Source organism: Thalassophryne amazonica, chromosome 15 (assembly GCF_902500255.1).
Source record: "Thalassophryne amazonica chromosome 15, fThaAma1.1, whole genome shotgun sequence".
NCBI lineage: Eukaryota > Metazoa > Chordata > Actinopteri > Batrachoidiformes > Batrachoididae > Thalassophryne > Thalassophryne amazonica.
In genome coordinates this window covers 18,730,742-18,757,870 of record NC_047117.1, presented here as the reverse complement: position 1 = coordinate 18,757,870, position 27,129 = coordinate 18,730,742, and the positions used below count along the sequence as shown (strand labels likewise).

General features: G+C 41.5%; 3 protein-coding genes and 1 long non-coding RNA gene across 7 annotated transcripts in view; 3 read left to right on the top strand and 1 right to left on the bottom strand.

The window, feature by feature from the left end:
* pcm1 (pericentriolar material 1) overlaps window positions 1-15,264 on the bottom strand; it is a 53,637-nt gene extending 38,373 nt beyond the window's left edge. For both annotated transcript variants that reach the window (XM_034187707.1, XM_034187708.1), the window contains exons 1-11: window positions 15,149-15,264; window positions 14,745-14,993; window positions 12,437-12,763; window positions 8,873-9,043; window positions 4,216-4,335; window positions 3,806-3,992; window positions 3,287-3,396; window positions 2,548-2,821; window positions 2,321-2,456; window positions 1,953-2,150; window positions 1,491-1,657 (exon numbers count right to left, since the gene is read on the bottom strand). In XM_034187707.1, coding sequence (XP_034043598.1) covers window positions 1,491-1,657; window positions 1,953-2,150; window positions 2,321-2,456; window positions 2,548-2,821; window positions 3,287-3,396; window positions 3,806-3,992; window positions 4,216-4,335; window positions 8,873-9,043; window positions 12,437-12,763; window positions 14,745-14,993; window positions 15,149-15,244 — 2,035 coding nt within the window. In that variant the 5' untranslated portion in view covers window positions 15,245-15,264. The remainder of the gene's footprint in view (window positions 1-1,490; window positions 1,658-1,952; window positions 2,151-2,320; window positions 2,457-2,547; window positions 2,822-3,286; window positions 3,397-3,805; window positions 3,993-4,215; window positions 4,336-8,872; window positions 9,044-12,436; window positions 12,764-14,744; window positions 14,994-15,148) is intronic.
* On the top strand, window positions 5,499-18,100 carry LOC117525773. The gene is made up of 3 exons (XR_004565138.1): window positions 5,499-5,510; window positions 11,682-11,684; window positions 18,008-18,100. It is a non-coding gene; the product is annotated as an uncharacterized LOC117525773 (long non-coding RNA).
* A 2,068-nt stretch (window positions 18,101-20,168) lies between these two features.
* sart1 (spliceosome associated factor 1, recruiter of U4/U6.U5 tri-snRNP) lies at window positions 20,169-23,158 on the top strand. Its single transcript, XM_034187713.1, has one exon. It carries the CDS (start codon window positions 20,459-20,461, stop codon window positions 22,772-22,774), a length of 2,316 nt encoding a protein of 771 aa, XP_034043604.1. The 5' UTR covers window positions 20,169-20,458; the 3' UTR covers window positions 22,775-23,158.
* A 546-nt stretch (window positions 23,159-23,704) lies between these two features.
* The window catches only part of LOC117525771 (oxysterol-binding protein 1-like), a 29,368-nt gene continuing 25,943 nt past the window's right edge, over window positions 23,705-27,129 (top strand). For all 3 annotated transcript variants that reach the window (XM_034187711.1, XM_034187710.1, XM_034187712.1), the window contains exons 1-2: window positions 23,705-23,853; window positions 25,776-25,945. In XM_034187711.1, the coding sequence (XP_034043602.1) occupies window positions 23,833-23,853; window positions 25,776-25,945 (191 nt within the window). In that variant the 5' untranslated portion in view covers window positions 23,705-23,832. The remainder of the gene's footprint in view (window positions 23,854-25,775; window positions 25,946-27,129) is intronic.

The following is a 27,129-nucleotide window of genomic DNA, read 5'->3' as shown; positions in this document are numbered from 1 at the left end:
TAAATATAGACAGCATATCCCCTCCTACTTCAAACACTCCATTATTATCCGAGTCCCAAAGAAACCCTCCATAACAGGACTAAATGACTACAGGCCCGTCGCCCTGCCATCTGTCATCATGAAGTCTTTTGAACGGCTGGTGCTGAGCCACCTGAAGGACATCACAGAACCCCTGCTGGACCCCCTGCAGTTTGCCTATCAGGCAAACAGGCCAGTTGAGGATGTGGTTAACATGGGACTGCATTACAGTCTGCAGCACCTGGACTCTGCACGGATGTACACGAGGATCCTGTTTGTGGATTTCAGCTCGATGTTCAACACCATCATTCCCGACATTCTCCACCAAACTCTCCAACCACTCTGTGCCAGCTTGTCCCTGTCAGTGAACCTTCAACTTCCTGACTGACAGCAGACAGAAAGTGAGGCTAGGGAACAGCACATCCAGCACACGAACAATCTGCACCGGTGCCCCTCAGAGGTTTGTGCTCTCCCCACTGTTCTTCTCCCTCTACATGCTGCACCTCAGAGAACTCCTCTGTTAATCTCCTTAAGCTTGCGGACGCCACCACCATCATTGGTCTCATCCAGGATGGTGATGAGGCTGCATACAGACAGGAGGTGGAACAGTTGGTCCTCTGATGTTGTCAGAACAATCTGGAGCTGAACCCGCTCAAGACTGAGATGATAGTGGACTTCAGGAGAACCCCCCTCTCCATCCTCAACAACACTGTGTCTACTGTGGACACTTTCCGGTTCCTGGGATCCACCATCTGCCGGGATCCGAAGTGGACCTTCCACACAGACTCCATCCAGGGAAAAAGCACAGCAAAGTTTTTTTTTTTTTTTTTTTTTAAACAGCATTTCGGTGAAGAATCCTAATTCTTTTATCATTCTGAGCAATTATTGCATGTGTGCATATTTACAAGTGTACCCACAGGTCCCCAAACTATTGCATACAACTGTAAGATCGCCAAATCAATGTATTATTTTTTTAATTATTATTTTCAGTTTTATTTCAGCCAGCAGTAGTCTATTCAGTGTATGCCTGCTCCTGTCAGCTCTAAGAAGCTGAACAGCATGGATCCTGGTTAGTGCCAGGGTCGCTGAAATCTTCAGAAGGGAGTGTGGGGCTGTGTTTGATTTTCCAGATAACTGGAGTTGCATCAGAAAGGGCATCCAATGTAATACTTGTGCTAAATCCCAAAGTAGATCAGCTGTGATCACCCTGAACAAAAAGGGGGCAGCCAAAAGACAACATTCTCAGTTTTATTTCACTTGTCAAATTCATGAATGAAATTGGTGGGAAAGCTATAATGAACAAAATAAACCAAAACTCTTTACTTTCAGGAACTTCAACATTTACACCATCAAACCTTTATGACCTCATCCTCTGATCACTTCTGCAGGTGCAGCATTGTTAACAGAACATAAATACTCAAAACCATTGTCAACATCAGGTACAATATAACAGGGCACTGCATGAGCCTTACCTATGGCTGAGGGGATGTTGAGGCTGCGGAGGTTTGCTGCTGACCGATTATTTATCTCACAGTCAGTGTTGAGTCTGCCGTCCCGGTTATTAGTACCACCGCTCCTTCCGCTGTGCATGTTACTCCGGCTGTTCAGGTCTGTCCAGTTCCCACTGTGCTGCGGGTTTCTAAACAGAGAAGCCATCATCAACAACTGAGGGAATGTAAGTGACATACATGTATATTACTGAGCAATATAACCTAAGTTTAACAAGACCTTATGATCTAATCACCACCAATATCAGACGTTGGCAATGGTTTCCACAATACAAACAAGAAATAACTTCAGTACTGTTTAGTTTCATTGTAATTTAACACAATATGTTAACTACAGTGTTTTTCCACACACGCAACCTACAGTTACAAGCTTAGCATTTAAACTGTTTTAACTCGCACACATTCAGCTTACTGACTCAAACCCACCTGATGTTAGCTGCTGTTTGGCGAGTTTCCTGTTCAGAGTCAAACATGGTCTCAAACACCGAACCATCTTCAGTGTCGTCCTCTTCCTCATCTTTCACATTCTCATTGACTGCATCCACCATCATATCAGATGTCTGCTCATAGTACTGTACCAGTTCCCGGAGCTCATTTAATCGCTGATGAACCTCCTTTAGCCTCCTGTAGTGTGAGAGGGGGAGCATAGAAAGGAACACCAAATATGTCTGAGGGCACATTACAGTCAATTATGGGAATCAGAAGTAATATTTCTTAAAATGCTGCGGTTCTTTGGTGGCCATATGCATTCATTCTGTGCAAGTCCCTCCTTTCAGTGCAATAATTTTGTGTACCTGAGTTTATTTGTAGAGCTGTCCTGATGCCGTGTGATTGAGGGATGAAAGGATGCAGAAGCTGAGGCCTCATTAGAGCAGACAGCAGATGGACAGTCTACAGCATTCAGACTGCACTGTGTCAACATGCCACGACCTGAGGGAAATCACATTCAGTTCAACACTTTAAAAAACACAGCTCAAACACTTCTAGCCTGCCCTTTTAAGGGCTTCAAAAACATCCTTACATGAGTTATTGTTCAGTGTCTGGTCTCTGAGTGAGTGCAGCTCTTGTAGGATTTTGTCCATAGTCTGCTTCTTATCCTGGAGCTCTTGGAGCTTGGTGAGCTTGGTGCAGGCAGCTGTTGCCCCATCGTCCAGGCTGGTGTGGGGGCCGGAGGCAGAGTGAAGAAACGGCCTGTGCTGAGGTGGCCCAATAACATGGGCAGACCTAGAACAGCACACCTCTCTGGAGAGGGAAAGACTCTCTGCCTGACGACGATTGTCTGGCACAGCTTTACTCTATAAAAGGAGCAAAAGATGTCAAACTTCATTATCATTTTTACATTAAAAGCACAAGACTTGACATGTCATGCATGACAATCTATAATTGTCAAAAATCGCAGTGAAATTGTGTTTCTGAGGTCTCACGAGTTAAAAAAAAAATAAAAATACAAATTTACTCAACTCACAACATCTTGAATGTTTGAGAACAGAGCTTTTATTTAAAAAAAGGAAAGAAAAAGACATGTTTTCCCCCCTTCATCAATAAATAAAACCTTTAATTCCATTTGCTAAAACTTTAATATGACATTTCACCATGTGGTCTTTAACTGTTTTAAAGGAAATAGTGATATTATACTAAATATATCTTGTTGCCCACCAACAGGCATTATCCTCACACAAGGAAAAACGAAACCAGTTCAACATCACAATGACTGATGGTTTTATGCATTTGAGAACATACTGATGCTACTTCTACTCTACCTGAGAATCATGAAGCTGGTTGTGAAACCGCTGGATCAAATCATTTAATTCCTCATTCAGTTCTGATGTGAAGCTGAGGCCTGACACACTGCCTGTGGTTTCTGTGACAACTAATGCAGACGAACAAGGAGGGGAAAAAAGGGACTTGTGTTGTAATCGACAAAATAGAAAATATTACATATCTGAATGAATGAATTTATTCGAGACACCCACACCCACACACACACTTAACAAAAATATCTCTTGTAAAACAAACAAAAAAAACTCGCTGGTAATTTCTCAGTTTTGTGTGGCCGAAAGGGTGTAGGCAGAAGCAATATCTCATAATAACAGCAACAAATAAGAATTAACGGGAATTTAAGTCTCAAAAAGATTTCTTGAAGCTTAAATCGAGCTTTGCTTGAGAAACTGCATCATGCAGCTTCCTCTGGGAAAATGTAACGTAATGTTTGAACAACCTATCTCAGCTCTATATGCAAGTAATATTTTAGATTTTGCCTGCGGCTGTATGTGTCTCACCGGTGTCATCAATCACAGCAAGTGCCTGTTCTGCACTGTGCTGCATGGCCATCAGTGCTTCCTGACGGCCACGCAGAGCCCTGAGCTGTTCCTGCTGCTCCAGCATCTTCTTCAGCAGTTCATGCTGCTTCTGCAAATTCTCCAACTCTTCCTTCTGGGCTCCTTGTCCAGCTTCTGGCCTGCCATCCTAAACAATGCATGTCCATATACTATTACAAACAGGTAATCCACTAAAATACAGCAGCACTGTGTTACTCCTCTGTGAAGGTTGTGGACATTTCTGTCAAGTGCAAATTAACCATGAATGATTAAAGTAAAGGGAGAACAAGTTCTGTCAAATGTAATGCAAAACATGGCAGCAGCATAAAAATTATTGACCGTTTGGCACAATCTAAAACAAACATACAAACCATTGTACTGAAGGGATCTGAATGGCGCACCTCAATGTTAAGAGAAACATCATCTGCCAGGGAACCTGAACCCACGGCAGAGTCCAGCGTCCCCACGTCATCCTCATCATTCTCCCCTGCCTTGATAAAAAGAAAAAAAAAAAAAGATGGGAAAGCAAGATTACTAAAGAGTCCAAAAGATTGGAACATCAACCGTTTGACACGGACACCGACAGGTAACCAAAACACTGCAAAACTGCAGCTCTACGCAAGTATCATCACCTTTTATTTACATTCTAAAATCTCACCGGTCTCCTTTTTTTTTTTTTTAAGTAGAAATGGATTATGTCATGCTTTCTAATAAAATGAATGTCACTTCCCTTGTCTTGATAAGAAACTGCCTATGACTTATTTTTAACTGGATATAAGGAACGTTCCTGTGAATGATGGTGAAATGATGATTTTAAAGGTCATAAAAGCCTTACAATCTGAAAGAGAATGCTTGAAACTAACCTTTTTTTTATCTTAATGCAAATCTATCTAATATTGTGTCAAACAATTTGACTTACTTCAAGGTGCCTATCAAGTAAAAATCTTTAATTGGACTGGGAGCCAAATTAGCTCATTTTAAGCACACACATACTGATACCTAGAAATTGTCCCAAAGCTGGTGGACAAACCAACACAACACTGCTTGTTTCAAACCTACAGGTGCCACAGTGGCCTACTGGATAATGGAGCTGGGGATTGCAGATTTTAGTCCCACCTGGATCACAATTCCTAAAGAGAGTTTGGGATAAGGGTTAGGATTTAAAATAATGTGAAGGAGATGTGAAGCGGTCAATAAATGTTCACCAAGCATGGGAGAGACATGAAGTGAGCTTTTATGTTTATGTTGTTCCATTTGTCAGTGTGCTAAAATTAAGCATGTGAAGTAATTAATTGAGATTTGCTGATATTAAATATATTTCACTCATTACTTTGCTGAACCAAGTTTGATCTCAAGTAAAAAAAAAAGTATTTTAATTTTTTTCTTGAATGGAATGTTAAGACTTCAAGTACAACTAGGACTGCAAGCAGTCATATATGGGCACTCGTTCCGTACGACCGCCTACCCAGGCCAGTGGGTGCCATTGTGACTACATGTGGGTATGTGCATGCAGGGGCAACCAGTCATCACACAGTTAAAATTTTAAACAAATCACACAATGCATCAAGGAGTTATGACATGTTGATTGTTCATCCACTAGGGGGTGCTCAGTGTACAAACACAGGGGCTGGGTGTGTTCAGGGCCAACCGTCATCATACATGTGAAGTTTCAAGTCAATCAGGCAAAGCATGAAGGAGTTATCATGACTTGATGTTCCATGGCGAAGGGTCAAAATGGCGGCACCATAGCGACCACACCCTTCGACATACAGAAAAGCTTTCGATAACTTTTGGTCAGTATCGTCTCTGGGTGATCTGGAAGAAATTTGAAGTGCATTGGACAAAATCCCTAGGAGGAGTTTGTTCAAATACAACATGTGGAAATCACACCAAAATGAGAAGAAAATTCAAAATGGCCGACTTCCTGTGTGGAGTAGACCCATGGTGCAAGAGACTTTTTTGTACGTCTATGCAAGTCACACATGTGTACCAATTTTCATCTCCCTACTCCAAAAAACCCCTATGGGGAGGGGGTTTTGAAAGTTTCAAGGGGGCGCTATTGAGGCATTTTGCCCCGCCCATGGGCGACGCCCCTATGAATTGTAAGAGGTTGTCGTGCTCGACCTGTGTATCAATTTTCATGATGATGTGACAAAATTAAAGCCGTCACAAGGAAGAACGTAATTTCATGGCGAATGGGCAATATTCGGTACGCCGTTACTCGTAACTTCACGGCGTTTATCGCCTATGTTCAACAATTTGTTCTGCATGTTTTAAAAGTGGAATGAAGTTGATTGGGTTAAGTGTGTGACATCAGGACCTCTTAAAGTAAAAATAGGACATTTCCCGCCACCACCGGGGGGGCGCTATGGCGCAGGTGGGAACTTAAGATATGTAGACGTTCAGAGCGGAGCCCTCATCATGTCCAGCAAGTTTGAAGGATCTATGATTAAGTATGTGGGCGTGACAGCCGTTCGAAGTGAAATGGCGTGCTCTGAAAAGCTCGCCAAAGTTTGACGACCACTAGCAGCCACGCCTTTTGAGTTAATTAGAATCTTTTGATAACCATTGTGTTGTGATGATTTTGACCAAATTTGAAGTCGATCGGATGAAATCCCTAGGACGAGTTCGTTCAAATGTAAGTAGTGGAAATGGCCAAAAATGGCAAAAATTTGCTCAAAATCGAAACTTAAAATCAAAATGGCTGACTTCCTGTCGATATTTCACCATGACAGTAAGAGATGTTTTCGTGCGTCCTGGCATAGTAAATATGTGTACCGAATTTCGTGAGGCTATGACGAAAAAAGCCCAATGCGGAGGGGTTTTTGAAAATTTCTAGGGGGCGCTATTTCCCGATTTTTCTGCGACCATGTGCGAGGCCCCCAAAATATCGAATTTCGGATCCGGCCGGACGACTTTGGAAAGTTTGGTGAGTTTTTGAGCATGAGAAGAGGCCGAAATTTCGATTTCAAGAGTGAGAATAATAATAATAATAATAATAATAATAATAAACAGCGCAATTACAATAGGGTCCTCGTAGGACGTTGCCTACTCAGGCCCTAATAAACTAGGACTGCAAGCAGTCATAAACAGGCCCTCCTCGTTCCGCGCAACCGCCTACCCAGGTCAGTGGGTGCCCTTGTGACCACATGTGGGCATGTGCATGCAGGGGCAACCACTTGTCACACAGTTAAAATTTTAAACAAATCATACAATGCATGAAGGAGTTATGACATGTTGATTGTTCATCCACTAGGGGGCGCTCAGTGTACAAACAGAGGGGCTGGGTGCATTCAGGGGCCAACCGTCATCATACATGTGAAGTTTCAAGTCAATCAGGCAAAGCATGAAGGAGTTATCATAACTTGATGTTCCATGGCAAAGGGTCAAAATGGCGGCACCATAGCGGCCACACCCTTCAACATAGAGAAAAGCTTTCGATAATTTTTGGTCAGTATCATCTTTGGATGTTGTCAAAGAAATTTGAAGTGCATTGGACAAAATCCCTAGGAGGAGTTCGTTCAAATACAACATGTGGAAATCATTGCAAAATGAGAAGAAAATTCAAAATGGCCGACTTCCTGTTTGGAGTAGACTCATGGTGCAAGAGACTTTTTTGTACGTCTATGCAAGTCACACGTGTACCAATTTTCATCTCCCTACTCCAAAAAAACCCCTACGGGGAGGGGTTTTTGAAATTTTCAAGGGGGCGCTATTGAGGCACATTGCCCCGCCCATGGGCGAGGCCCCTATAAATTGTAGGAGGTTGTCATGCTTGACCTGTGTATCAATTTTCATGATGATATGACAAAATTAAAGCCGTCAAAAGGAAGAACGTAATTTCATGGCGAAGGGGCGATATTTGGTACGCTGCCACACAGAAGCCGTTACTCGTAAGTTCACGGCGATCATCGGCGACGTTCAACAACTTGTTCTGCATGTTTTAGAAGTGGAAGGAAGTTCATGGGGTTAACTATGTGACTTCAGTACCTAATGTTCCATGGCGAAGGGTCAAAATGGCGGCACCATAGCGGCCACCCCTTTCAACATAAAGAAAAGCTTTCGATAACTTTTGGTCAGAATCGTCTCTGGGTGATCTGGAAGAAATCTAAAGTGCATTGGACAAAATCCCTAGGAGGAGTTTGTTCAAATACAACATGTGGAAAGCACGCCAAAATGAGAAGAAAATTCAAAATGGCCGACATCCTGTTTGGAGTAGACCCATGGTGCAAGAGACTTTTTTGTACGTCTATGCAAGTCACATATGTGTACCAATTTTCATCTCCCTACTCCAAAAAAACCCCTATGGGGAGGGGGTTTTGAAAGTTTTAAGGGGGCGCTATTGAGGCATTTTGCCCCGCCCATGGGCGACGCCCCTATGAATTGTAAGAGGTTGTCGTGCTTGACCTGTGTATCAATTTTCATGATGATGTGACAAAATTAAAGCCGTCAAAATGAAGAACGTAATTTCAAGAGTGAGAATAATAATAATAATAAACAGCGCAATTACAATAGGGTCCTCGTAGGACGTTGCCTACTCGGGCCCTAATTATATTGTTGCATGGACAGATCAGCTAAGCTTTTTTTGTTTGTAGTGAAGTGATTCTAAATACCCCTCACCTACCCAATGCTCCTTTGATGGGAATGCCAATAGGCATCACCTGAAACAGACGATTGTAACTAACAAACTGTATGTTTCTTGAATATTGTGCCAACCATAAAAAATAAAAAAAAGCTACAGTTGAGATAGAGCTACCACACAGAAAATGTTATGCCAAAGGAATTTGGCATATGTTGCAATTTTATCATCACAACTCAAATGATAAATTGTCTCAAGAAAATGACATCTGTATGACAAGTGACAAAGATAATATTATAATCATTTAAAATTTTAGCTGTAACTTACAAAAGGTACACCCTCTGCACATTGCAGAACACCAGTTTCCTAAAAAAATAAATCTTTAAAAGTGGGAGAATAATTCTTAAATGTGACTGTAAACTAAATAGAGAGAAACAAATGAGACTGACCAGCATTTTCTGCAAAAACCGTAAGTAAGACTTCTCCTGCTCCTTGAGGTGGTTGATAAGGCGGGAAAGACGCTCCACGTTGGCTGGCACATCGTTTTTCTCCACCAGGTCATCCCGCATGGAGCTGGCCTTACTGATGTATTCCCGGATCTGAATCAGTGAACTCACCACCTGAGAGAAAGTGAGAAGGGTGGTGAAAGTGAGTATCAGTGTGGGGAAAAGAGGACAGGAAAATAAATAAATAATAAAAAAAAAGATACAGGAAAAGATAAGTGAGCATATGTAGCAACAGCTCAGACTGGGCTAAACAAGGCCAGAAAGGGGGTTGGGAACCAAATTCACTGGGTGCCAAGGGTAGCATATTTATAAATTGCCCTAAATACAGCAGAGTTGCAGCTGCTTGAGCGCTCCTTCTCTGTTCTGGTTTCTCAGAATAGAGGAGCGTGTATTGGTGCATAGAAAATACCTTTAACAAATTACAATCCCAGTTCCAATGAAGTTGGGATGTTGTGTGAAATGTAAATAACAGAATACAATGATTTGCAAATTCTCTTCAACCTATATTCAACTGAATACACCACAAAGCCAAGATATTTAATGTTCAAACTGATAGACTTTTTTTGTTTTTGTACAAATATTTGCACATTTTGAAATGGATGCCTGCAGCACGTTTCAAAAAAGTTGGGACGGGGCAACAAAAGACTGGGAAAGTTGATGAATGCTCAAAGAACACTTAACTGTAAACAGGTGAGTGTCATGACTGGGTATAAAAGAAGCATCCCCAAAAGGCTCAGCTGTTCACAAGCAAAGATGGGGCAAGGATCACCACTTTGTGAACAACTGCACGAAAAAGTCCAACAGTTTAAGAACAATGTTTCTCAATGTTCAATTGCAAGGAATTTAGGGATTCCATCATCTACAGTCCATAATATAATCAGAAGATTCAGAGAATCTGGAGAACTTTCTACACGTAAGCGGCAAAGCCGGAAACCAACATTGAATGCCCGTGACCTTCGATACCTCAGGCGGTACTGCATTAAAAACTGACATCACTGTGTAAAGGATCTTACCACGTGAGCTCAGGAACACTTCAGAAAACCACTGTCCGTTAACACATCTACAAGTGCAAGTTAAAACTCTACCATGCAAAGCGAAAGCCATACATCAACGACATCCAGAAATGCCGCCACCTTCTGAGGTGGCCCGAGCTCATCTGAAATGGACAGACGCAAAGTGGAAAAGTGTGCTGAGGTCTGATGAGTCCACATTTTAAACTGTTTTTGGAAATCATGGACGTCGTGTCTTTCGGACAAAAGAGGTAAAAGACCATCCTGATTGTTACCAGTGCAAAGTTTAAAAGCCAGCATCTGTGATGGTATGGGGGTGTGTTAGTGAACATGGCACAGGCAACCAGGCAACTTACACATCTGTGATGGGACATCAGTGCTGAAAGGTACATCCAGGTTTTGGAGCAACACATGCTGCCATCCAAGCAACGTCTTTTTCAGGGACATCCTTGCTTATTTCAGCAAGATAATGCCAAGCCACATTCTGCACTTGTTACAACAGCATGGCTTTGTAGTAAAAGACTGCAGGTACTAGAATGGCCTGCCTGCAGTCCAGACCTGTCGCCCATTGAAAATGTGTGGCGCATTATGAAGTGCAAAATATGACAACGGAGACCCCGGACTGTTGAACTGAAGTCGTATATCAAGCAAGAATGGGAAAGAATTCCACCTACAAAGCTTCAAAAATTAGTCCTCAGTTCCCAAACACTTATTGAGTGTTGTTAGAAGGAAAGGTGATGTAACACAGTGGTAAACATACCACTGTCCCAGCTTTTTTGAAACATGCTGCAGGCACCCATTTCAAAATGAGCAGATATTTGCACAAAAACATTAAAGTTTATCAGTTTGAACATTAAATATCTTGTCTTTGTGGTGTATTCAATTGAATATAGGTTGAAGAGGATTTGCAAGTCATTGTATTCTGTTTTTAATTACATTTTACACAACATCCTAACTTCACTGGAATTGGGGTTGTAAGTCTGACTGAATTTTTTTTAAGAATCATCATGAGGGCATAAAAGCAATGCTGATTTTTGATATGTAACAGCAGTTAGCTTTGCTTTGGGAAATTACTATTTGCCAACAGCACATTCAGTGAGCCTCATTACCTCAAACTAGCAGTGACAGGGGGAAGTTATGGCATCACCCCTGTCTCATGTATAAGATCTCAAAATGTTCAAAGATTTAATTTTTCATTAATCTGGCATGTTGATTTATAAGGATCAATTAAGTTTAAAAAAACATTAATGCAGGTAACAATGAAAGTGGAAGCGTTCAACATTTACATTGCAGTAAAAAAATAAATATGTAAAATAATAAATATATATACATACTATGGTAAAAACCAGGCTTTAGTCGGTCATTACACAGGAAGTCATAAATCAAGTCTCTGCATAGTCAAATTCCATATATCAAACTATTAATTAGTTGGGTGCAAATAATCAGGGACACACTATGGAGGAGTATCTATGCTGACAATTGACAAATATTTTCTATAATCAAGGCTACCAGTCCCTTACATTACATCCTACTGCATATTCACTTCAGTGTTGTTCATGTGTATCAGTCAAGGTACAGCATCTATGTCACCCGTGCTGCCGTGTACTAGACTTTTACAGAGCAGATTAGAACAAAGAATCTGCAAAGAAACCTTTTATTATACAAGTTTATTTAATACAATAAACTCCCACATTACCGCAGCACAACGGGGCAAGCACTGGATACACTTGCCTCCCACACAGACGGTCCCTGATTCAAGGCTACCTGTGCCCCTCTCTCTCCTTGCACATTTGAATTTGCTTCAAGAACATCCAGGGTAAAATCTGTGGCAAATCAACATGCAGCTCCATATTAAAACCCCATGGTGATTCCAAACATAATCAGGAGTGCCAAAAAGGTTATGCCAAAATGGTTATTTATTATTTGATGCAGGTGCTATCTCCAGATACCATCATGTGAAAATAAGAGTCTGCAACTCCCCTTAGAAGGGACGTCAATCTATCAAAGGTTACGCCCCCAGCCAAGGCTGGTATCAATTTACAGCTGGGTGGACTGTGACAATGCAAGTGAAGTGCCTTTTTCAAGGACACAGATAGGTAGTATGACAAGGAATCTAATCCAGGTCTACACATTGGTAGCCCAACCCATATCCCACTGAGCTACCTCCTATGTGATTCTGTTAGAAGAGAAATGTTTTTGATAATTCATGAATTTTAGTTTTGTTTTGTTTTTTTAAATATGGTCAACAGAAAAATCAGACAAGTCATGTTGTGAAGCTTAAGTAAGTCTAAGGGCAAGTAATAATGGTACGAATAAAAACAAGCTTTTTGATTAGCACTTACCACACACATTTTAATACGTAGTCATAAATGCCATGGTATTAGTTAAGAAATACACAAAGCATTTATTCTGAGTTTTTAAGAACATGCCATCATTCCTCTCAGCCCTCAGATAAAGGAATTTTGTGATTAAGTGCTAATGAAATGCTCAGTATTACCTGACTGCTGTCAACTCTCTGCTCTCCTCTTCTGTGTTCTCTGCATATCATGGGTCCTCTGTCAGTACCACTACATCCAAGCCTTGCTGTTTCCTTGGTATGACTTGGTGGGATTAAAGCATCCCTGAGCCCTGGGCTCTGCTTCTTGGCTTCCTTAGCAATAGCTGGAGTGGTTGGAGCAGAAGAGGAGGGAGGAAGCAAATCCCTTCTTTTATTAGTGTTCACATGCAGAGGTAAAAAGTTGTAAGGCTTCTTGTTCTCTCCAGCTAACTGCCGCTGGTTGTTGGCAGCTGTGACACGACCCTGGGAATCACTGCCCACACTCCTCTGGAGGGTGAGGGGAAAAAAAAAAAAAAAAGAGATCAGGTAAACAGATCAATCAAGAATATTGAAAAATTTATGTCAAATCCTCTGACAATTTCAGTGCAGACATTTTTGCTTGTCACTTTTTTCTGCAACAGACCTCCACAGCATAGATGGTAAATAATTCAAAGGCTGTCATGTGCAATTTCTCCCCACCACACCATAGCACAATCTAAGTGTTCTGGAGGTTTAACAAGCAAACAGATTCATGTCCTACTTTTTAAAAACATTATAAAAGGCCCATTTTAGATGTAAAATTCTACACTGCCTACATGAATCTCTCTCTCTCTCTCTCTCTCTCTCTCTCTCTCTCTCTCTCTCTCTCTCTCTCTCTCTCTCTCTCTCTCTCTCTCTCTCTCTCTCTCTCTCTCTCTCTCTCTCTCTCTCTCTCTCTCTCTCTCTCTCTCTCTCTCTCTTTCTCTCTCTCTCTCTCTCTCTCTCTCTCTCTCTCTCTCTCTCTCTCTCTCTCTCTCTCTCTCTCTCTCTCTCTCTCTCTCTCTCTCTCTCTCTCTCTCTCTCTCTCTCTCTCTCTCTCTCTCTCTCTCTCTCTCTCTCTCTCTCTCTCTCTCTCTCTCTCTCTCTCTCTCTCTCTCTCTCTCTCTCTCTCTCTCTCTCTCTCCATACACACACACGAGTTCTATTAGAAAAGAAACCGACCTTTTTATTTTTTTCAAAAACTATATGGATTTGAATCACGTGTGATTGCGTCAGACAAGCTTGAACCCTCATGCGCATGCGTGAGTTTTTTCACGCCTGTCGGTTGCGTCATTCGCCTGTGGGCAGGCTTTGAGTGAACACTGGTCCACCCCTCCCATCGGAATTCCTTTGTCTGACTTCTTCCTGAGAGACTGGCGCTTTGCTTGATCAAAATTTTTTCAGAAACTGTAAGGCACATCCAAGTGGACATCATTCAAGAAATTCAGACGGTTTTCGGCGAAAATTTTAACGGCTGATGATCCGTGTTGATGACGCCGCCTGAGAGCGCTGTACAACGTCTCACACCGTGGGAAGTCCTTAAAGCGACAGTATCACCTCAAAATCTCTCATCAGCCGTTAAAATTTTCCACTGAAAACCAGCTTAATTTTTCGAACCATGTCCACTTCGATGTGGAATCGCAGGTTTAGAAAAAATTTTGATCAAACAAAGCGCCAGTCTCTCAGCAACTTCTCAGACAAAGGAATTCCGACGAGGGGCTGGACGACTCCTCCCACAAGGAGTGCTCACAGGCGAATGACGTCACCGACAGGCGTGGAAAAACTCACGCATGCGCACGAGGGTTCAAGCATGTCTGACGTAAAAACATATGAATGAAATCCATATAGTTTTTGAAAAAAATAAAAAGGACCTATACTTTATGGACAGACCTCGTATATATATATATATATATATATATATATATATATATATATATATATATATATATATATATATATATATATATATATATAGAGAGAGAGAGAGAGGGAGCTATATATATAGAGAGAGAGAGAGAGAGAGAGAGAGAGAGAGAGAGAGAGAGAGAGAGAGAGAGAGAGAGAGAGAGAGAGAGAGAATTATCTAGACTTGGACCTTCATTCTCCTGCAAAGATATCAGCACTGCCAAACTCCTCTGTTGAGTCATTAAGCTGTTCCCTGATGTTTTTTGACCCACATAGGCTGAGCTCCCAGAGACAGAAATGTAACTGCAGAATGTCCCTGCAGTAGACTGGCAGCCTGTCCAGGGTGTACCCTTCCTCTTGCCCATTAACCACTGGGACAGGCTCCAGCCCCCAACTCAAAACCCGAATAGGAATAAGAAGGTTTAGATAATGAATGCCCACACCTATAGATATTGATACTACAATTCACCCAAGCCATTTTAAACTACACATCAGGACAAGCTATAAATTAACAAGTGAACTCATGGAACAAAGAAATATTGCTAATGGTGTTAACTCTTGTCACCTCATCCAGGTCTGTGAAATTGATCCTCTGACGTAGCTTGTCCAACTCAGCCTGGTCTGGAACTGACATCTGGGTAGTGTACTTGACATGAGGAAAGGAATGAGGAGTGCGTGCTCTCCTGCGACTGGCCGCAGGGGTTGACTCGGGTGAAATATCATTCGTCAATCGGCTCTCTACCACCACAGCAGACAACTTTTTCTTGTTTTTCTCTGAGTATCTGTTGCCTTTCTTCTGCTGAACACCCCAGTCCTGATCAAAATGAAATCAGTTTAAATATTCACTAATTTAAAAACAAGTCACCTGACAGCAGCATTTATTTCATAAAACCAAATGGACTTAACAGTATGAAGATCTGATGTGCAATCAGTACATTCATTTTCTATCACATTCTGACACATCCATACCATGTTGTTGAGCCTATCTTCCAGACTACCACTGGGTACTGGCCAGTTATGTAGTTCTTCTGAACTGTCACCCAAAGGAGTGCCACCAGTTGCCATGACACCCACTTTCGGCCTGTCTGAATACACAACAAAAATACATATAGTTCACCACACAAAGGCAACAGAAACACAAACTTTACAATGATACTAAAATGTAGAGTTGAAACCATGACGAAAAAATTATTTTAATGATCAATTAAACAACTGTATGCTGCAGCACTCTCAGTTGTACATGGAAAGTGCCACACCCTTCGGCTGCTCCCTTGTTTGCACTCGGGGTCGCCACAGCAAATCCAAGGTGGATCTGCATGTTGAATTGGCACAAGTTTCACAATAAAATAAAAATACCAATTAAAAACACTGATTAAAAATGAATTAATACAATAGAAAATGCATAAAACAAATTTCAAATATTAAGATTTTTTTTTTAATTTTGTCTTTATTTAACCAGGTTAGTCCCACTGAGATCAAGCTCTCTTTTAACAAGGGAGACCTGGACAATTATAAATTTCCAGTTCAGCTACAGTGGGGTAAAAAAAGTATTTAGTCAGCCCCTGATTGTGCAAGTTCTCCTACTTAGAAAGATGAGAGAGGTTTGTAATTTTCAACATATGTACACTTTAACTAACAGACAAAATGAGGAAAAAAAAAATCCAGGAAATCACATTGCAGGATTTTTAAAGAATTTATTTGTAAATTATGCTGGAAAATAAGTATTTGGTCACCCACAAACAATCAAGATTTCTGGCTCTCACAGACCTGTAACAACTTCTTTAAGAAGCTCGTCTGTCCTCCACCTGTTACCTGTATTAATGGTATCTGTTTGAACTCGTTATCTGTATAAAAGACACCTGTCCACACCCTCAAACAGTCAGACTCCAAACTCAACCATGGCCAAGACCAAAGAGCTGTCGAAGGACACCGGTAAGAAAACTGTAGATGTGCACCAGGCTGGGAAGAGTGAATTTACAATAGTCAATCACGTTGGTGTGAATAAATCAACTGTGGGAGCAATTGTAAGAAAATGGAAGACATACAAACCACTGATAATCTCCCTTGATCTGGAGCTCCACGCAAGATCTCATTGCGTGGGGTCAAAATGATCATGAAAATGGTGAGCAAAAATCCCAGAACTACACAGGGGGACCTGATGAATGACCTGCAGAGAGCTGGGACCAAATTAACAAAGGCTACACACTACGCAGAGAGGGCGTGTCCCCCTGCATCTTGCAGCGCCAGGCGTGTCACCCCGGTTAAGCCAGTACAAGTCCAGGCCCATGTGAAGTTTGCCAGAGAGCATGTGGATGATCCAGAAGAAGACTGGGAGAATATTATGTGGTCAGATGAAACCAAAATAGATCATTTTGGTAAAAACTCAACTCGTCGTGTTTGGAGAAAGAAGAATGCTAAGTTGCATTCCAAGAACACCATACCTACTGTGAAGCATGGCAGTGGAAACATCATGCTTTGGGGCTGTTTTTCTGCAAAGGGGACAGGACGACTGATCTGTGTTGAGGGAAGAATGAACGTGGCCATGTATTGTGAGATTTTAAGCCAAAACCTTCTTCCTTCAGTGAGAGCATTGAAGATGCAACGTGGCTGGGTCTTCCAGCATGACAACGATCACAAACACACCGCTCAGGCAACAAAGGAGTGGCTCTGTAAAAAGCATTTCAAGGTCCTGGAGTGGCCGAGCCAGTCTCCAGACCTCAACCCCATAGAAAATTTGTTGAGGGAGTTGAAAGTCCATGTTGCCCAACGACAGCCCCAAAACATCACTGCTCTAGAGGAGATCTGCATGGAGGAATGGGCCAAAATACCAGCTACAGTGTGTGAAAACCTGGTGAAGACTTACAGGAAATGTTTGACCTCTGTCATTGCCAACAAAGATTATGTTACAAAGTATTGAGTTGAACTCTTATTACTGACCAAATACTTATTTTCCACCATAATTTACAAATAAATTATTTAAAAATCCTACAATTTGATTTCCTGGATTTTTCTCATTTTGTCTCTCACAGTTGAAGTGTACCTATGTTGAAAATTACAGACTTCTCTCATCTTTCTAAGTAGGAGAACTTGCACGATCAGGGACTGACTAAATACTTTTTTGCCCCATTGTAATCTGCATGTCTTTAGATGTAGGAGGAAGCCGGAGCACCCGGAGGGAACCCACACAAGAAACGTGCACAACAAACTTCCCAGTCTGGATATTACCTTGCAGAAAAAGCTGTATACATGTTTTTTGACTCCTCTGAAATTGCCAATCATTCTCTGAAAACTTGACGCATCCCAACTGAATAAGATTAAAATTAGACTATTTGGGTTTGGACTTAGTGTCGAACAAAATAAGTCATAAAGACATTGCATAGATTTGCTTCACAAAAAAAAAAAAGAATGTCAACAATGTAGATGGGCAGTGGCTAGATAATGCAGAGAGATAGCTATGGCCGAGCTTACAGCTAAAAAAAACGGAGCAAAACAGGTAGTTAATTTATTTCGGTCCTGGCCGTGACAATCTCGACAACATAACATTACGTTGCTCTGATCGTAACCTGCCTTGTGCTAGCGGGTACTAATCAGAAGAACTGGAATGGTTGGCAGAACCAGAATGATAATACAAGTGATGGAATGATTGCCATAACAGCACCTCAGTATGCCCCCTACCTCCCAAACTGTGTATTGATAACTAATCTCAACGGTTGACAGACCATTCATAGACATACAAATAACCATTTCATAATATATTTTAATATGTAACAAACCAAAACCAAAATATAGGACTTCATTACAATACAGGACTTTAATACTCATAATTAGCCTCTGCATAACCGATTAGGTGTTCACATTTTGCTGATGTTCTGGTCTAACAGCAGGACCGCTGAGTGCATTGCAGATCTGGAGCAGCTTCTTGGCAGACACATCTTTCTTTGAAAGACAGCCAGGACTTGAGGATCTTTTTGTGAAGATGCCTGTAGGCCTTGTATGTGTGTATATAGGGAAATACCGGTGTCACACTTGAGATGATTCCACTGGTCACAGCTGTCACAGGTGATGACTGTGGACTGATTTATGGCAGGTGATGCAGGAATATTCCATGGTGTTAGCTCCACCTCCATAACTGATTTTTTATGTCTGGTGCAAGCTCTCTTTCTATATGTGACACTTCCTTTAACACAGATGTGATCTCTCAGAAGTATGAGTTGACATCTTCACACTTTCTTTGACACATTCATTCAGTAAATAATTTTAACTTTTCAGTTTTGTTGTCTATGAATTTTGCACAGTCTATGAATAGTTTTTTTTTTTTTTTTTTGTCTATGAATTGTCTGTTCTGCCATTCCGTCGCTGTTCTGTCAAGAGTTTGGGGCTTCTAATGCCAACCTATAGCTTTATATAATGGCTAAATAACTTGATTACTTTAATGGTAAGACCTGATCATCTGATCAGTACTTGTTTTTGGTGTAATTTAAGCAAAAAACGACCCATTCCACCAACTGTCATCCATTCCGCCAATTACCAGTTGTTCCGGTTTAATTCCAGCAATTAGTAGCTCCCTGCCAATGACCAGTTGTTGATATCGGTTCTATTCAGCCTACAGTTTGGCGATTAGTAGCTCCCTGTAGCTCTGGTCAACAGAGGTGGGCGATACTGGGAATTTTGGTATTGATCCAATGCCAAGTAAATACAGGCCCAATATCACCGATATCGATACAGATACCGATACATTTTCATATTTAAGCCTCATAGATCCAAAGGATCCAAAAGACCTAGGATAGAATTTCGCCAAACATGGTACGTGACAACAAAACACTTTATTATCACAATCAACATTTTTGTTAAAAAAAAAAAAAAAAAAATATATCACTCAACACAACTTAAAATCTCCTGAGGTAGAGGGCTGACAAACCACAACACAAGGGTGCGCTGCTCCGTGTTGTGTGACAGTGCAGCGCTGCTCTTACAGACAGAGAGCAGACTTTGATGAATCTGCATGCGCAGCAGTCAGTACGTGCGGGAGAGAAAAAAGCTTAAGTATCAATCTTTTTACATGAGGATCGTTCAATATCAATACCGGTGTTGGTATCGATATTATCGATATTAGGATCGATCCGCCCACCTCTACTGGTCATTGATCAGATTCGGGGGGCACAACAGGTTCCCTCCACTACCCGACAAGTCAGCGGGCCAAGGTTAGCTTGTTAAAGTTGTACAAAGTAATAACGTACAGCTACAATCCTCAAAGTAACCTCTACCCGTGGCGTAAAACAATCATCAATCAAGTCAATTTCTACCGGGCTTATGGTCGCTAGCCAACTTCGAATCGCCATGGCAACGACGACAAGCAGCTACCATAACCCTCTCCGCCTGTGGCAGCTGGAGTACAGTTAAAATAACCAAGTCAACGGTTTTGAATTTACAGTAAAAAATGAATAAAAATAAAAATGTATCAAAATAAAATGAACAAAAGTTGCAAAACGTCAACGAGCTTCCTAGGCTAGCTGGCTAAGGCTAGCTAGCTTGCTAATAGTTCGCAAACAAACGCCTCGAAGAAAAGTTGCGTGTTAGCTAACTAAATGTATCGATAAACACTTACCAACAATTGCGTTTGCTTTCATGTTAACCGACGGTTCGCACATAAGCAAAATTTTAATATTACTGAACAACAACGCAACGAATGAAACTGAATAAAGGCCTATGCTAATTTCCAAATATTAAATAAAGCTGTGGTAGCTATGTTATCTCAAGATATGAATGTTGCTTTTACCGCTCAGACTCGAGGTGATGAAAATGTCAGGATGCGGTCTTTCATGAATTGCAGGCGCATCAAAGGGTTGCAGGTCTTACAACACGTGAAAGGCAAAGAATAACATCCAAATCTGTCCAACAGCGACTGGCTTGGTGTGTTTTAAACATTCCCATACAGCAGGGGGCAGTGTGTATCACTAGTGAAATTAAACTTCGACCACGGGAAGTTATTTTTTTTTTTCTACGAAGTGTCGTCTGTTGTTCGTTTGTGAAAGTTGTAGAAAAGAAGCGAGTTAAACTGGCATATATTGCAAGAGCACATGAGCTGTTTTTGATGTATTCTTGTTTTGTTTTTTTTGTCGATAAACGGGGATTTTGACACAAATACATTTTGTTCCAGTGTCGCGTGATTTGAGCCTGACCGTCGGTTAGCCACTTAGCTTTTGAGCTAATGTGTGACGACTAACGGGGAGACTCACCTATTTTTTTTAAGTACAACTGTTGTGAACAGCCGAAAAAGAAATGGGCTCATCAAAGAAACACAAAGAAAAGAACCGCGACAAGGATACAGAAGATCGCCGCCGCGAACATAAGAAACATCGGCACAAGGAGAGGGACAGAGATGCTGCGGATCGAGACGGGCCTCGAGAAAGAGACAAACGGAAACGCTCCAGGTCCCGAGAGAGAAGCGGACGGGAGAGCCGCAGCAAAGGTGAAAAGAGCAGCGGGGAGCTCCGGGTGAAGAAGGAGAAAGTTGATCGCAGTTATGAGGACACCAGTAACGACGTGGGGCCTACGTCTGCCAGCGGAGACGCTTCTCTCAGCATCGAGGAGACAAACAAACTCCGAGCCAAGCTGGGTCTGAAGCCTTTGGAGTTAAACGAGAACAAAAAAGAGCTCGGGACCAAAGATGAGCCGCTTGTGGCTGAGACGATCAACCCTGTTCTCATACAGCAGCAGAAAGAGATGAGAGAAAAGCTCGCTGCCATGAAAGAAAAACGCCTCCTCAACCAAAAATTGGGCAAAGTGAAAAGCCTTGCAGAGGATGACTGGCTCGACAACACGCTTGCTTGGGTGGAAAGAAGCCGAAAACTTGCAAGAGAGAAAGAGATGGCAGAGAAACGTGCCAAACTTCTGCAAGAGATGGATGAAGAGTTCGGCGTGAGCGCTCTGGTTGAACAGGAGTTTGCACAAAGCAAGATGGATTCTTATACATCTCAGCATCTCAAGGGACTCAAGGTACAACACAAGGTGGAGTCCTTCAATGAGGGCCAGTCTGTCATCTTAACTCTACAAGACAAAGGCGTACTTGAAGAGGAGGAAGATGTGCTCATAAATGTGGGTCTTGTTGACAAAGAGAAAGCAGAACGAAACGTGGAGTTAAAAAAGAAAAAGCCAGATTACAAGCCCTATGAAGAGGAGGAGAGTGTTGACGACATGATTGTTTTTAAGCCCCGGTCTGTGCTGGCAAAGTACGATGAAGAGATAGAGGGTGAAAAGAAAAAGAGTTTCCGGTTGAGCACAGGTGGCTTGGCTGACGGGGGGCACGTGAAAGAGCTCCAGGCCATGAGAGAAACTCTGCGATGTCAGGCACAGTCCTTGCAAATGCCTGGACTCATTCTGGCCTCAGAATACTTGACGCCCCAAGAAATGGTGGGCTTCAAAAAAACAAAGCGACGCGTGAAGAAAATCAGGAAGAAGGAGAAGCAGACATTTGCAGATGAACTTGTCGACGACACACGCCACTCTGACTTTGGCTCAAGGACACGCGGCCGTGGCCGCAGACAGATGGATGATGATGCTGATGAAGTTAAAGAGGAGAGTGAAGCGACCCATGATAACCCCCAATTGTCTGATGATGTTAGGGCAGCAGAAATGGACATAAGTGAAGACGAGGACTTCACACCTACTGAGCCAGCTGTAATTGAGGAAGATGAGGCAGAGCAGGAGCTGCAGAAACAGCTGGAGAAGCAGAGGAAGCTGAAGCAAAAGCAGCTTCTCAAAGACTCTGGTGAGAAGGTGGCAGAGCAGATCATAATGCTCAGTAGAGCTGACAATGACAATGATCCAGAGAGGCGCAACAACATTGTTTTTAACGCCACCTCTGAGTTTTGCAGAACTCTGGGTGATATTCCTACTTACGGCCTTTCAGGCAACAGAGAGGACCAAGAGGACATCATGGATTTTGAACAAGATGCCGAAAAAGAGGATGCCGGGGGCTCTGACTCAGACATGGATGAGAACATTGGGTGGAGCACAGTCAACTTGGACGAGGAGCAGAAGCAACCCGATTTCTCCACTGCCTCCACCACAATTTTGGATGAAGAGCCCATTGTCAACTCTGGCCTGGCTGCTGCATTGCTACTATGCAAAAACAAAGGTCTGTTGGACACACAAATGCAGAAAGTAGCACGTGTCAAAGCTCCAAAAGGTGCCCTGCCCAATGGCAACTACTGCATCGAGGACAAGATGGGTTTCGATGACAAGTACAGTCGTAGAGAAGAATACAGAGGCTTCACACAAGACTTCAAGGAGAAAGAAAGCTATAAACCTGACGTCAAGATTGAATATGTCGACGAGTCAGGGAGGAAACTCGCCCCCAAAGAAGCTTTCAGGCAGCTTTCACATCGATTCCATGGGAAAGGGTCTGGAAAGATGAAGACTGAGCGGAGGATGAAAAAGTTGGAAGAAGAGGCCCTGCTGAAGAAGATGAGCAGCAGCGATACACCTCTAGGGACAGTTGCTTTGCTTCAAGAAAAACAGAAATCTCAGAAAACACCATATATTGTCCTTAGTGGGAGTGGAAAAAGTATGAATGCAAACACCATCACCAAATAGAAGCAGTGTTAGCATGACAACATTCGTACAAGCTCTTAAGTCAAATAATTAATTTGATTCTGGTCCTAACTCTATGAAGAAGTGCTCAAATACGTAAATTAAGTGGTGGTGTTTTTTTTCTCATTTTGTATTGCAACATATCAAGATAAGACACAATTTGGTGTTCTCTGTAATTTCTGAACACTCAAATGTAACAGAGTAGCTGTCATTATGATGTAATTTAGTTAACAGCTGTTTCACATTTTGAGGCACACATTCAGAAAGTGATATACTTGGTGTAAAACTGGCAAAAGTAGATTATAAGGTTTTTGTGTTTAAGATATGAATCTGTAAAACTTGTGATCTTTGTGCAGCAACCATACTTCAGACCAGATTTAAGTAAAACTAAAAATTGCATTAAGTTGCACCCTGCTGTTTTGTTTTTAAATAAAATTCTTTTTTGTGAACACTGGTGGTCCTCAGTCATCTAATCAAAAAAAAAGTTCAAAAATATCTCCTGGTTCCTGTTTTTTCAGTGCAGCAATTCTGTTTTGGTTTGACCAATACTGAGATATGGAGATTTGTATGGAAAATAATTTAAACATTTGGTGGGTGTTTAAAAAAAGTTTCTGGAGTCAAATATTACATGTTTTTCCTCCCAAGTCAAACATTGGAAACTGGTAAGAATAGCCAAAATAATTCTTCAACTCTGAGCAGTTTTGATGCCATTTGTGAGAGATGCAATTCATGTTGCACCACCTGAGTGTTAGAATTAATGAACTACAATTTGTCAAGATTACAACTTTTTTTCTTTTTTTTTTTAGCAAAATACATGCCTTTTTCAAGCTGTCATCAAAGTGAGAGAGTTCATTTTCAATGGTCTCAGCAATTTTTGACACTAATGTTGATTCATTTCAAAGCGGTGTTTTCTTCTGTACATAATTGTTGCACCCTCCAATCAGTAGGTGGCGATATAGCACCTTGAGTGCCATTCGCCATAAAATCCAGGGAAGCTAAGTTGATGCTAATGCTAGTTAGCTGACGTCGCTTATTTCTACGGACATGTACGGCATAGATGGATGAAGTTTGGCATATCAAAGGTGAGCTTTGCTAAAGTGCGTACGTTTTTTTAACCCCAGTTTAAAAGCTTGTTCAGGAAACGCCGTGCTTTTCGCAGACCTGAAAGTTAATAGTTTGACAGCTTCCTGTTCAGACGGTATTTATAAGTAGCTTTGTTGTCCTAAACCAGAGTTCATATAAGTAAACATTCTCTGTCCTCCAGACACGGTATCGATATTGTTTCTGCGGGCTGCTCAGTAATTTTAACTAAATTGTAAATCAGCAAGTGGCACCAAATTCTGTTCATCCTTTCTGTGTAAGTGGCTTTAAACAACGCGTATCAGACAGTCGCTTCTTGCACTTTTAAATGGGTTATAGTCTGCAAAATCTGCTTTGTCTGTTAATAATGGATTGGTTTTCATATTAAGCATCATTGAAGGCACATCATTCTGTGTCTGCATGTAGAATGTAGCTTGTTATATCCAAAATGTAAGCCTGAAGCAGCTCATTTCCTATTTATTTATTTTACTTAGGTCAAAGAAGTCCGTATATGAACGGTTTGCTCTGCTTGATACCCTCATGGTCAGACAGGGAAGAAACTTTTGATCAATACATTGCTCATGTGGGATTTTTTTTTTTCTTCTTCCTCTTCAAAGAGGACATGTCAGACGGCAGACCTTGTCCAATTCAAATGATAGAAATAGCATCTTAGACATCATCCATCAGGCTGTAGCCAATTTTGACCTAATCAGTACCACTGAAGCCGCTCCAACAATAGAAACCAGCCTCAGTATACTATGGCCTACACAAAAATGTATACACCATCCCTGGGTGGCAGTTATGAGAGGTCAGTGAAGGATTTCACAAGGGTCAACATTGAAAAATGCTCCAGTAATTGAAAAGTATACCACATTATTTTTCTGATCATATGGATTCCAAAAAGGTGTTTGGACTACTGTATCTATGACTGAATATTATGCAAATTATAATTGAGCTAATAGGGTTCTAAAAAGGAATAGTTTGCACCATCTGTTATGCTTAGTTATCACATTATGAGGTAACACGTCATAGAATCCAGTGGACCTCAACCTTTGTGCATTACTTTGAAGATCAATCACAGTCACAACTATTCTATTATCATATAAGCTCAACCAAAAATTTGCATCACTTTTTTTTTTACCAAAGTTAGAGCAATTTTATCTTTTGACCCCTGTACAAACTGAAATTGACCTTTGTCATCATTTTTGCTGTCTTTACCCAAAAACCCACAACATTCAGTCATAGATAGTCCAAACTATATCTTTTTGGAATCTTTATGAACAGAAAAATAATGTGGTATACTTTTCAATATGATTGGACCTTTTTTTAATGACCTGGTGTAATCCTTCACTGACTCCCTAGCTGGCTATACCTACCATACTGGGATGGCTATCAGGGGCAGATCTAGGATTTTGTAATGGGGAGGGGCTGGATTTGTGAACAAGTAAGACATGACTAAAGGGGGTGTCTGTGGGGGATTACCCCCCCCCCCCCCCCAGAAATTTTTAGGTGCAATTTCCTGCATTTTAGTTATTATACATTGTTTTTTGGCAGTTAATGTCACCTGAGTTTGGATTGTAAGTGTTGTTTGGGCACCTTACATGGTATTGAAAACTTTGTGGGAGAAAAGTCAAACTGCCACTGAAATACTGTACATTAAATAAAGAAAGGATTAGCACAATGGACCAAAATATAAACTATGTAGTAGAGTGAAGATAGTAAATTGTAATTATGCTGCCATCATGCTGATTCAGAGTTTTCACTCTGCCTTTTTGTGTGTGTGTGTGTTTTAAAAACCATTCATGAGTGTGTCTGTAACACTGTTTTATGCAGACATCACATGCAACAGCTGCGTATATACACCGAATGGCACTCTGTCCTACTATCTGTGTAAATATTGATTGGGGTCTGGTAATATCCACAGGTTCTAACCTCACCCAGTAAGCCACAGGTTGTCATGATGTCAGAGCCAAAGTCTCCAACGCCAACTCCTGGAGACACATACAAGGGTTGGCTATTCAAGTGGACTAACTACATAAAAGGATACCAGCGACGTTGGTTTGTTCTCAGTAATGGACTACTATCCTACTACAGGTACATTACTGTCATGTTTAAAGCTTCAGTGTATAGGATGCTTTAGTGGGATTTCTTATTGGAAGTTTGATAGACTATATTCATTAGTGTATACAACAATGAATCAGTGAGTTTTCTTAAAATTAGGTTGAGCATTTTGTATCTACATGAGAATAGGCCTGCCTCATGGAGGCCACCACATGGTACTGCCATGTTTATACAGGAGCCTAGCCTACATACTTAGGATTTCACATTTTGCAGTGCGGCTGGAAAATTGAAGAAAAGGAAGAGGGGTCAGCTGTTTACTAATGTACTGTCTACTGGTTGCTAGTGCAGGCTAGCAAGTTTGAAAACCCTGATTTTTGTCACTGACTTATTTTATTTTTTACCTGACGTTGTATTTCTCAACATTATCCTTTGGGGTCCAGTTAGGTAATTAAGCAATGGGAAAAAGAATGATGCTGCTGACCTGTAGCAGATGTTTTACCACTTGGTGGTCTCCAGCGTCATCTTCTACGCTGTAGTGTGCTGGGGCAGCAGGCTGAAGGCAGCTGACACAAACAGACTCAACAAGCTCATCAGGAGACCTGGCTGTGTCCTGGGGGTTGAGCTAGAGTCTGTGGTGGAGGTGTCAGAGAGGAGGATGTTGAGGAAACTGCTCAGCATCCGGGATAGCACCTCCCTCCCCCTGCATGCCACACTGATGTCCTATCAGAGCACCTTCAGCCACAGAGTGAGACCACCAGAGGTGGACCACACTACCCCACAGGAGGCCTTTCCTACCTGTGGCAATCACACTGTATAATTTCTCTCCCTTTTGCAGGATCAATATAATGAACAGAGTTTTTTAGTTACTCAGAGTTATGTGCAGTATTGTCCAACATCTTGTGCCAGTGTATTAAAAAACAAACAAAAAAAATACATTGTTCACTGTTTACTGTCACTCTTTCAGTACTCTGGCAAAATCATTTCCTTCGGGACAAATAAAGTTGATCTTACTCTAAATCTCAATAAAAGTCCTCTGGTTGAGTATGTAAGAAGGAGACTAATTGAGGAGACCTCCAAATGAGCAATGACTGATGGAAAGAAACATCAAATGTTAAAAATAGGATCAAGAGATTCTGAAGTACTTTGGACAAAGAGTAACTTTGACCAAATCTAGGGAAAGGGGGATTGAGTAAGTATTTTTGTATGTATTAGCCTGA